Genomic DNA, 12,077 nt, shown 5'->3' with positions numbered 1-12,077 from the left:
CCCTAAGAGTTCCCTAAAAATACTTGACTCAATACAAATAGTGCAATCAGACTGATTAATAACCCATCTTTTACCAACTCATTCCAACCACTGTCATACTGGCATTTGGTTTCCTCAGTATTTATGTTCTATAAATATTTCCATGGCAAATGCTTAAATGAAATAGCATCAAATCTGTTGGAACATTTGCAGCTACCACCCAACATCTCTTCACAGTACAACTTGTAACCCATAGAACAAGTTTCTTTCCTTCTCCTCCTTCATCCCTGCTACTGATGTATTGTGGAACAATTCCCCTCCCACCTTATGTGTTTCTCAAGGAATAGACTTTTAAATCAAATGTAAACAAGTTTCTTCTTTCCAACCCACTACCCATACACGGTACTAATGTACTATAGGTTGATTAACCAACCTCACATGTTGGTTAATCAACATGAAAAAAATGAAAAAAAAAATCTCCTTTTCTGTCTTGTATTGAAAAGTTATGCATCAGTCCTATAAAACCCCATAACTATTATGCTTCTATCATGTCCACTCTTTTTTCATCTATTGACTAGCCTTTCAGGCCCACAGACCTTCAGTCCATCCTCATAGGGAGCTTTCTAGAGACCACATCTGGACTACTACATACAGATTTGGCCACCTGGATTCTATGGGGATGAGGTAGAGAGGAGCCAGAAGTGCGTGACCAAGATTGTGGTCTTATAAAGGAAAGGAGAATAACCTCCTTTTTTTTTTTTAATAACCACATAATCTGATGTCATTTTGACTGCCTTTGCAATATGCCCTCTAAACTTCAATTCCCTTTTACAATCCCCCCCCCCCCCACACACACACACAAAAAATCCTTGGCTTTGTCTGTTTCCTGAAGTTCATTTCCATCAGTGTAATACATAGCTTGTGATTTCTTCATTCCAAAGTGAATGATAGCTTACTCTTTGCTGCATTAAACTGGTAGCCATTATCCTTTGCCCATACTGCCATTCTGAGTTGTCTTGCAGGATCTCTCCATCGTCATTGACTGTCATTCTTTTTATCTTTGCATCATTGGCAAAACAACAGAATTATTATATTTCCTCTTCAATCACTAATATACAAATTAAACAGCAGCAGACCAATTACCAAGCTTGCAGTGCATCACTAGTCACCTGCCTTCTCCTGAATTGAATTTTTTCATATACTACTCTATATTTGTCCATCTCTTTATCTAAATCACCAGCTTCATATCCATCCCCACTTGTTTCAATTTCTGATTGTCCATCTTTTCAAAGGAATGACAGAAATTGATTTTATGACAGCTTACATAACCTCTAACAAAAAATGGTCTCTGACATTTACACTTCTTTGAGATGTAATTGGAAGCTTGTTTTTGTTGTAACTCATTCTGGCATTTCTTGATATATTTACTGCTCTATGTAGAATTTATACTTGCTCCCGCTTTATGTTTGGTTGGTCTTTGACCAACTTAGTGTGTCAGATATTTTGACAATGTTTTGTATATCTACAGTATTTCATTAAAGCTAATTTATCTAATTTCACTGCTAAACAGGCATAATTTGCACAAAAAGCAATGTTTTTAATGTTATATTGATTGTTTTATAGGTTCTACTCTCCTAAATACAGAACACTGGCTCTTTAACCAGACAGCATTGCAGGAATACTTATTGATCTGTTGTCAGATGAGCACTGGTGGACTCATTGACAAACCTGGCAAGTTAGTAGATAGAGCAAACTTGTTTAATCTTTCATATATGAAATTTATGTAACGTTAAAATTCTCTTTACAAATACATTTTAATTATTATTATGATTTTATGAAGCATTGAAATAATTTTATTTCTAGATGAGTAACTTTGATAGCATATTTTTAAGATACTGATTTAGATTTTCCATATATCCTTAATATCTGATTTTATTTATTAATATTATCCTTGTTTTCATATAACAGTAGCACTACATCTAATGACATATTTTTCCCTCTTTCGTGCCAGGAATAGAGATTTCTATCACACTTGTTACACACTCAGTGGCCTCTCAGTTGCACAACATTGCTGTGGAGAACAATGTGAAAATGTATACGTAATTGGAGATCCTAAAAATGAATTAGTAAGTTATTTTGAATAAAAGCTATTGTGAAAATTTTGATTCTTTATACTATAAATAGGTAGTTCTAATAGGTTTTTTCTGTTTGCAGAAAGCAAAAATAACCTTTTTTATTTTTAAATCCCACCTACAAAAGATCTAAAACCTATAGTAGTTATTTCAGTAACATATTAGATAATCCAGAAACTCTGCTCTAAAAATGAAACTTAGTGCTTTTAAGCCACTTGAGGTCTCCATAGATTTGATGAGCGTGGTTGATTCATATTGGGTGGTGAAAATCATTTACCACCTGAAGATATTCACAAATATCAGTGATACAGTGAAATTCAAATCGCAGTCTGTAGGTTACAAAGAGAGAGAAAGGAGATGCGATCCACTGAAACTAGCAATAGGTTTCTAATGTCATCATGAGAATTATAAAATGACTTTCTTAGCTGCCTCTCGCACAACTGTTCTTATGTGGTATTTTGACCTAGAGGTGTTTCTTGAACAACTAGAAGTCATTGTCCTGAGGCAAAATAGTGTGAGGACAGCTGTTCAGAGTTGGATGCATTGAAAGAGGAGAAGCAGTTAAAAAAATTGAAACTATACTGTGTATAAATGTTAATCTTCAGCAGTTACTCTTATTTCTACTAGTTTAGAAAAAGCAGAAACAGAATATCTATGAGAAAGTGAGTGAAATGAATCCCTGAGAGAAGGGTTATCTATTAACTTATTGTCCTGTTCAAGTTTAGTGGAAAAACCTGGGTTCAAATTGTGTCTAAGGCAAAGAATTTTAATAAGGGCTGTTCAGCTGAAGGTCAGATAGCCAGTCTTGTATCAGAGTTGCACGGTTTTTCATCCTGCAAAAAAGGCAGACAGACATTCTGGACATTTGCAGCCAGAAGATTTAGGAAGACTTCGTGTTTTGAGAATTAGTGAGTCTGAGATTAGCTTAGATATCAAGTCCAAGATAGTTAGTGTAAAAAAAAAAAAAATTGTGAAAATTATTTTATTTGATGAACTAATAAGCTTTTTTTGGAAAATAATTAGATCATAAATAATTTACATTTGTAAATATTTTAATTAGCAAAAATTTAATTTACACTTATTTAATTATGCTTTGTTTTAATTTTTTTTAATTGCACCCCATTTTAAAATTATATAAAGATCTTAGTCCTTGGTGAATAAATAAATCATCAAAACTAAGAAAAAAATGCACCACAGCTGTTCACTTGTCACAATATGCTTATTTAATTACCTTTTAACTATTCAGCACATAGGAAAGAAATATGACAAAAACAAACCAGTGTATTATAAAGCATTTGACATAGTGAAGCATGTTTATAAACCTCTAATGGTGATTTGCCTTGCTTGAAAGATGTGCTCTCACACATATGAAAAATTTTATTTTGTTGCTGAAAGGCTTGTACGTTTGCATTGTTATTTCACTATAATAAATATTATTCTTTAGTAATTATTGTAATTTATTTTATAACATTTTATTTCTCAAAAATTAAAATGAAATTGATATACATTCATTCCACAAAAGACTGGTAAAATAACCGTAGCCACAAACTACCATCAGATATGTGACACACACACACACACACATTTATATATATACTGTGCATATATATGTTATGGAAAATTTGTGTTTGTTATGAGGATGAATGATCACTAACTGTTGAAGGATATAGTTAATATTTGTGAATTTATCAGACGCACCAGTCGTTAAGTATATTCTCCAATATTAAATGGTTACTTGGATTAATGAATATGTTTTGACCAGTAGGTAAGAGTTGGTCACATGATATCTCAATTATATCATGTCATACAATATTCAACATAATCTTGTTATTTCATAAGCAACAGAACTATGAATAGAGTGCTATTTGAGGAAAGGTATTTAGATCTGAGAACTGAAATAGCACAAATAAAACAACAGAGAAAGCACCAGTCGATTGTCAAAAATTAAAACAGTTGGATATAATATATATAAAGTATGACATAACGAAAAACTCATTTATTCAGTTTCAGATAATTCAACTATAAAATACTATGTCACTTCACAGATGGACTTCAGTATCATACATGAGACATATCTCTTAATTGGACATGGAGGAAGAAATAGAATGAAAAAAGTAATTAATAAGAAATATTAAAACATGACTGCAAAAACTATTATGCTTTATTTGAATTTATATGAATCTTACCAAAAAAAAAAAAAAAAACAGATTGGTAGTTGGACCAGTGAAATGAATAGTCAGTGCCAAGTTGACTTAATTGACATGCAGCCCCCCAGAAAGATCAAAATTTCAAACTTATTCTTGTTTATCAAGATAATTTGAAAAATCGATACATATGTTGCCATTAAAGATAAACACAGCTGAAGGAGTTTTCTATAAACTTTCAGATATATTTACAATATTTGGAGCTTCAAGTGTCATTCAAAATGACAATGAACATGATAGAATTAAAGTTTGTGCTGCATAGCTGGAACTAAAGATTGTCCATGGAAAATCAGGTTATAGTGAAAGTCAAGGATCAGTGGAAAGTTGAATCAAGATGTAGACAACATATTGAGTACTTGCCTTGAACCAATCAAACAACAAAATGGAGCAATGGTTTATATTTTGTACAGTTCATGAAAAATCGAGTGTAGAAAAATAAAGAACGTAGTGTAGAATCTAACAATGGAGACTATGTTGATGGCAATGAACAACTTATGGATGGTGAAAATGTTCATGTCATACAGAATATTTTGATGACAAACATGTTAATAAAACAGATAAAGGAGGAGGAGAATTGATCATATCTGGATTATATTTATCATATTAAGCAGTAATGATTGGAAATTGTTCATAATCACGTGCAATTTTAATAAATAGTAAGCTTTTCATTTTTAATGATTATATTCTCCAAAATATTGGGTGATTATTTACAACCCTCAGCAATTATGCATACTATCCAAAGTAATCAAATTGACCATAACATTTATTTTAAAAAAGCTTAATTTTATTAACTTTCATTACAGATATCAAGAAAATTAATCATTTTTAACTGAATGTTAGTCTTGGCAAAAAATTTTGTAAGTGGTGAACATGTTAATATATACAAAAAAGTGAAATGTGGTTAAATGTTTTCTAAATCCAAATTAATACATGCAATGTTGGAATTGTAAATATGGTGATAAACAGAGCATTATTAGTAAAAACAGGAAACACATGTAAAAAACATACAAAATTTGGATTTAGACTCAAAATTTTGAACAAGTATGGAGTCCAAGTAAAAATTTAGACATGCCAAGTCCATGTATTCAGATTTGAACAATCTGATCTTGTCTGGAGATCTGACTTATTATCAAAGGTAAGGAGAGTAAAGTGATCTTTACCATACTTGAAAATGGCAAGGAGAGCATTGTTGCTTTCCTTGGACGGTTCCAACATTGGTGGGGAAATCTGATGTTAGGAAAAGGATGATGCCAGAAGATCAGTCTTATCTTTGGGTAGCATCTGGATTATAAGCAGTGGTGTGTTGGAGCCAGTTCACATGCACCACTTGTTACATTTCCAAGAATTTTGTAAGCTGGTTGTTAAACTGACAGTAGCTATAAACTGTAGAGCACAATGCACTTCTATCCACAGTGACTAGTAGCAATTGGCTTGTATGGTAATGAATAACAGAATATATCGCAAAATGGATTCAAATGGAGATATTTAAGAATATTATAGAAGAAAATGAATGCCAAATTCTGTATCATAATTGATAAGGCATCTACAGTTGCGGGGAAAAAAAATATCCAAGTAATTTATTTCCAATGTGCAATTTAATCTGCTTCCAAACCAGTAATGTTATTTGTCACTTGAAACAAAGTAGTGAGTTCGTCTGCAGCAGAGTGCATTTTTAATACATTATTATCTACTTGGGAAGAAAGTTGAGTAGCTACTAAGTTGTGATTTGGCACTGTTTAAATCATCGATTGTAATTATCACTCAACAATGCACTTGAAATTATTAAAATTGGTTGAATAATGGGATGACAATTGTGTGGAATGTGGTTTACTAGCTGCTACTGCTGGATGGCACACACATCCTATATCCTATGTTATAATGTATTTTTCAAGCTGTGCTTATCTGGCAGAGAGGTTAGTCAACATTAATTTTTTTTGAAACACCTTGTTTAAATGATAATGTTCTTGAAAAAATTTCTTTACTTTCAACTGCACTTCATTTGGAATGAGTTAAATGTTCAGAAATGCAAAAATTAAATGCACAATAACAGCTTTGTAAAATGTTGAAACTAGAAAACTTGAATCTCAAGCTGAAGATTTGATTAAATCAGGTATGTCTAAAGACATCCCATTTAATAAAAAGAATAAATTCAATACTTTTTCCCTAGGAATGCATTACTAGAAAATACAATTCAACACAAAATTTACATTTTCTTTTGATGATGAAAATATTTAAAATATTTCGATTTATTAGAATAATTTATTTGACCTTATGAAGAATTAACTTCATCAGCTGGTAGGAAGAAAAATTGTATACTGTTTAAGTGAAATTTTAAAATAATATGAAATTGTTTTGAAAAAATTTCAGGATTTTGTAGATAATCATTGTAGAAGCAAATAAAAATGCTTCAGCACTTACAAGCAATTAGAAAACTAAAAAGATAGTTAGCACACTGTCACAGTCAGTAGGTAGTGCTAAAATTGAAAGAGGTTTCCTTTTATAATGAACATAATTTGTACAAGTGAGAAATAGTTTAACAGTAGATTGGATTTAATCTACTGTTAAACTATTAACAGTAGATTAAATTGAATTTAATCCAATATGTGATTTAATTAAAAATTTAATTAAATCACATATTGGATTTAATGACAATATATTTTTTTTTTCTCAACAAGAGTTAACAAATTCGGATGCAATTGTATTTGTTAAGTAATGGTTGAATTGCAGTCAAATTGACTATGTATACAAGAACTCGGCAAAAGTAATGCAAACATTTCGTGAGAATGTTGAAAGTTTATTTTTCACTTGGTTAGAATATAATAAATTTAGGTTAATCCTTTATCCAAGTGTGAGTAAACAAAGTTTGTGTCTGAAAGTATCTTCAGGACTGGGGTAAGGTGGTACAACACCAGGGCGACTCCTTGCAAAGATGGAGCAAGCTACCAACACCCCTATCTCAGTATCTCCCATAATGCAAAACACATCTCCTTGCGGATATGTCTAATGTTATGCATTAAGAGAAGGGCCACACCCAGACTAGTTTCGACCTTTACTGAGGTCTCTCTTCAGTGGAAGCCAGGCCCAAGTGAAGATACCAGCCAGAAGCATTAGCAAGGTCATCTCTACCTATAGGAGTTGCCAAATGGTGTGCCACCTTTTTAATAAATTACTCTGGATTTAGAGAAAGATGTTGAAAGTTTATTTTTCACTTGGTTAGAATATAATAAATTTAGTCCTTTATCCAAGTGTGAGCAAACAAAGTTTGCGCCTGAAAGTATCTTCAGGACTGGGGTAAGGTGGTACAACACCAGGGAAACTCCTTGCAAAGGTGGAGCAAGTTACTAACACAGTATCTCCCATAATGCAAAACACATCTCCTTGCGGATATGTCTAATGTTATGCATTAAGAGAAGGGCCACACCCAGACTAGTTTCGACCTTTATTGAGGTCTCTTCAGTGGGAGCCAGGCCTAAGTGGAGATAACCAAGTGAAAAATAAACTTTCAACATCTTTTTCTAAATCCAGAGTAATTTATTAAAAAGGTGGCACACCATTTGGCAACTCCTATAGGTAGAGATGACCTTGCTAATGCTTCTGGCTGATATCTCCACTTGCACCTGGCTCCCACTGAAGAGACCTCAATAAAGGTCGAAACTAGTCTGGGTGTGGCCCTTCTCTTAATGCGTAACATTAGACATATCTGCAAGGAGATGTGTTTTGCATTATGGGAGATACTTAGAATGTAGCTTGCTCCACCTTTGCAAGGAGTCGCCCTGGTGTTGTACCACCTTACCTCAGTCCTGAAGATACTTTCAGGCGCAAACTTTGTTTGCTCACACTTGGATAAAGGATTAAACTAAATTTATTATATTTTGTGAGAATCAGTTGGCTTGTGTGAAAAATGCATTTGAGGGGAAAAAAAATTAACATTTTATTATTGTTTGAAATTTTTGGATTCCGAACTGTTGTAAATCAGTAAAACTTACAATAAATATATAAACACTTTGTTCACTGAGCATGTTGATGTGAAAATTCAGGGAAACTTAAGCAATTAGGGTGGAAGCAAGTGAGTTTGTGTGAAGGCACACATGAAGCCAGTGAGTGTGAGAATGAACAAGTGAGGAATCTATTCTCTCAAGCAAAAATATTGAATAGGGTAGTCAATTCAGAAAGTAAAGTGGGTGGGAGAATAAAGGGGTGTTGCTGTTTTTATATACTAATGCCAGAAGTATCAGGAACAAGATGGAGGAGTTTTTGGCATTGATTAGTGCAACCTTGCCAAAAGTCATAGGCATTAGTGAGACTTGGCTAACAGCAGATGATGTAGTTACAGGGATTGAATGTGAAGGGTTTAGTATTTTCAGGAAAGATAGAGAAGAATAGAATGGAGGAGTATCTGATGATAGCAGATGAATTGCAACCAAAAAAAATAGGAGGCAGGGAAGCGGGTATCTGTTCATTTGAAGCAATCTGGTGTGAGATGAAAGCCAATAAGACAAATATACAGTCGGTTGTTGCTATATTCCAGGGAGTTCCACAGATGATCTGGAAGATATGCATCGCCAAATTATTACAATGAGTACAGGTCGAGTGATTATTATGGGGACTTCAACCATGGAGATATAGACTGGAAGGAAGAACGATTACATGGCAGAAAGGAAATAGAATTTATACACCAACTGAGAGATAATTACTTAAGGCAGCATGTGATGGAGGGGAACAGGGATGGAAGAGTATTGGAACTGGTCACAGGATCAGAAAAGCTATCTATAACCAAGGTGACAACATTGCCGCCAATTGGTGAAAGTGACCATGTGGTCTTGACTTGGGAAATAGTAAACCATGAGGAATAGTCTATCAAGAAGGGATAATTGTGGAACTACAAGGCAGATGATTATGACATATTTAGGAAGAAGCTTAAATCTGTACCATGGCATAAAACACTACAGGGTAAGGATGTTAGTAGTGCATGGGATATAGTTAAGGGTCATCTAGAACAGTGCTTCCCAAACTGTGGACCATGCTTCCTTGGGGGCTGTGAAATAATGAAAACAAATTTAAAATGTTTTAAGACTAAGTGTTCCATGCCCATAATTCCAACGAGAACACACATTTACAGACAGACTATGATGGCTGGATTGATTTTCCCATCATCTACCATTTAATTAGGTACAGCCAAGTTACATGACCAAGTCAGACTTTTCAACATCTTTCTCTAAATCCAGAGTAATTTATTAAAAAAAGGGTGGCACACCATTTGGCAACTCCTATAGGTAGAGATGACCTGCGAATGCTTCTGCCTGGTATCTCAGCTTGGGCCTGGCTGCCACTCAATAAAGGTCGAAACTAGTCTGGGTAGTGGCCCTTCCCTTAATGCAGAACATTAGACATATCTGCAAGGAGATGTGTTTTGCATTATAGGAGATACTGAGACAGGAGTGTTGGTAGCTTGCTCCACCTTTGCAACGAGTTGCCCTGGTGTTGTACCACCTTACCCCAGTCCTGAAGATACTTTCAGGCGCAAACTTTGTTTGCTCACACTTGGATAAAGGATTAAATTAAATTTATTATACAAGTCAGACTGTTGATTATAGTGTAGTGAGAGGAAGATGAAAAGTTATTCATGGATAAATCAAATTATATCAAAAATTTTCTGCAAATAGAGTATGTACTGGGTTAAAGATGAGTTTGAAAATTATATTCTTGGAAATATTATAAACAGACATTGAATATCAAATGAATATATAAAATTATATGCTTTTTCTTCTTTCCTTTAGGCTCCAACACACCCTATATTTAATATTGGTGTTGATGCTGCAATCCAGGCCACAGAGTATTTCAGGAGGTTGCCTGTTCCCAGCAGTTTAAAACATGTGCATAAAAATGATATGGCAGAACATTTAGAGAAAACATGACTTAGCATGAGTGAATGCTTCTGAGACTTAAGCCTTTACGTGATATATATATTATATATATGTACATATAAAAACTTAATGTAAATTAAGAAATACATGTCTGATCTCTGTTGGCCAAGAACTTGTTTTTCTAAGGTTATGCCGAGCCGATCAGTGATATTTGTGAAATTTAGATTTTTTTATATTTCACTTCATGCTTATCACTATATCAATCATAAACATCAAAGGAACAATGTACTATAATTTTTCTAATCAGGGAAATCAGAAGTAAGGAATGAAGTTGTCCTTAAGGTGTTATGCTGTAATCACATTGTTTTTATTTTAGCTCAATTATATCGTGAAGATTATTTTAATACATTTTGTTTCTTTATGGTCGCATAATCATCTTGAGTTACTATTATTTAAATAGTGTACAGAAGCCTTTTAGCAATTTTGGTAAATGCAAACTTAGTGTTAAAGCAGGTGATTACAAATGTGTGCCAGTTTTACTATTTAACGCAGTATGAAGACGTTAAAGAGGAACTATTTGGACTTATTTACATCAGTTATAATCATAAGCTGTTGACATCTTAAGTTGTTTGCATACCATTCAGTTTGGAAATATATTTGGAATTATAAAACACTGGAATAATGTTTTAAATTTATCAATGTTTTTATTTTTTAATATAAAAAATTTTCCATCCCCCTCCCCCAAATCCTGGTAGTCATTCATTCCAACAGAGATTGGTTGCTTATCTTATAAATTACTGTTAGGTAGCAAATACTACTACTCTACTCCTACTACTATTGCACTACAGTTTCATATATAGTAATTTATTTTTATCATAAATCTTTAAAAGCCTTTACACAAATTTTGGTACTTGCTACAAACTGGTTATTCAATGATTATAAGATGAACAATGATTACAGTAGTTACATTATTGTAGCATTACAGTAAGTATTGTAGCATTAGTGAAAAAATTTCGGTTAAACACTAAAAAGTGTTTCTCATTTAATAACACTACATTATCTACAATTTCATACAGTAGCTTATTTTTGTTATAAAATCTTTAAAAGTTTATACTTTTGGTACATAAATTTGGTACATGCTAATAAACTGATCATTTGAATAATAACCTTGCAATAAATATAGTTTGAATTCTTTACAAATTACTATAAATGTTTTTATTTGTGCCGGAGCACTTTGAAATGTACTTTTGAATTAGTAATACTAGAGAGGAAGGAAGAGATTCTGTCTAGGCAGATTTTGATTTCTATAAATTTGTTTGGAACCTTTGGATAAATATAATATGTGGATTTTTTATGTGAAAGCAATATTTTTAATCTTATAATAGAACTTCAGAATATGTATATATCAAAAAAGTGTCACTTTTATTTCTGTGCAAAATTATTTATCAGATCTGAATTTTTTTACAAAAAAAAAAAAGTGCATTGGAAATCATTATATTGCTGTTTCATTGTCATTTTGTTTAAAGGAGAGAAGAAAAAAAACTTACACTTATAAGTGAAAAAAAATTAGTTGTAATAAGGGCTACTTTGTAGTCTTTTGGAATGATTACTACTGTCTTTAAATAAATTAATTTTGTGATTTTAACTGTTCCTCTTCATTATATACAAGAAGGAGAATCGCATTTGAAATATTAAAAATTTTAATGTACTGGATCATTCCGACTTATTATATACTCTCTGCCCACAGTTGAGAGAACTGTAGCTGGCAGAGTGCCAAGAAGAGTCAATTCATGTTGAAGTGGAGGGAAGAATCAGGAATGCACGAATTGTCACCAACACATAAAATCACATGCTTTCTTGTCTGTTGGTGTACTAACTTGATTTTTGTTGTCCCTTTT

The 12,077-nt window shown here is 32.9% G+C and overlaps 1 protein-coding gene across 2 annotated transcripts in view; it reads left to right on the top strand.

Annotated features, from left to right (window-relative positions):
- Fntb (Farnesyl transferase beta subunit) overlaps positions 1-11,824 on the top strand; it is a 204,627-nt gene extending 192,803 nt beyond the window's left edge. The window contains exons 11-13 of one of the 2 annotated variants that reach the window (XM_090398657.1): positions 1,603-1,714; positions 1,991-2,105; positions 10,093-11,824. In XM_090398657.1, the coding sequence (XP_090254783.1) occupies positions 1,603-1,714; positions 1,991-2,105; positions 10,093-10,230 (365 nt within the window). In that variant the 3' untranslated portion in view covers positions 10,231-11,824. The remainder of the gene's footprint in view (positions 1-1,602; positions 1,715-1,990; positions 2,106-10,092) is intronic. The other variant, XM_090398658.1, reaches the window with a different exon arrangement.
- Positions 11,825-12,077: the final 253 nt, after the last annotated feature.

The sequence above is a fragment of the Typopeltis vanoorti genome, chromosome 10 (assembly GCF_054136105.1).
Source record: "Typopeltis vanoorti isolate ZY-2024b chromosome 10, IOZ_Tvanoo_1.0, whole genome shotgun sequence".
Classification (NCBI taxonomy): Eukaryota; Metazoa; Arthropoda; class Arachnida; order Uropygi; family Thelyphonidae; genus Typopeltis; species Typopeltis vanoorti.
Note: the sequence above shows the minus strand (reverse complement) of the source record. Positions and strands in the feature narration are given on the sequence as shown.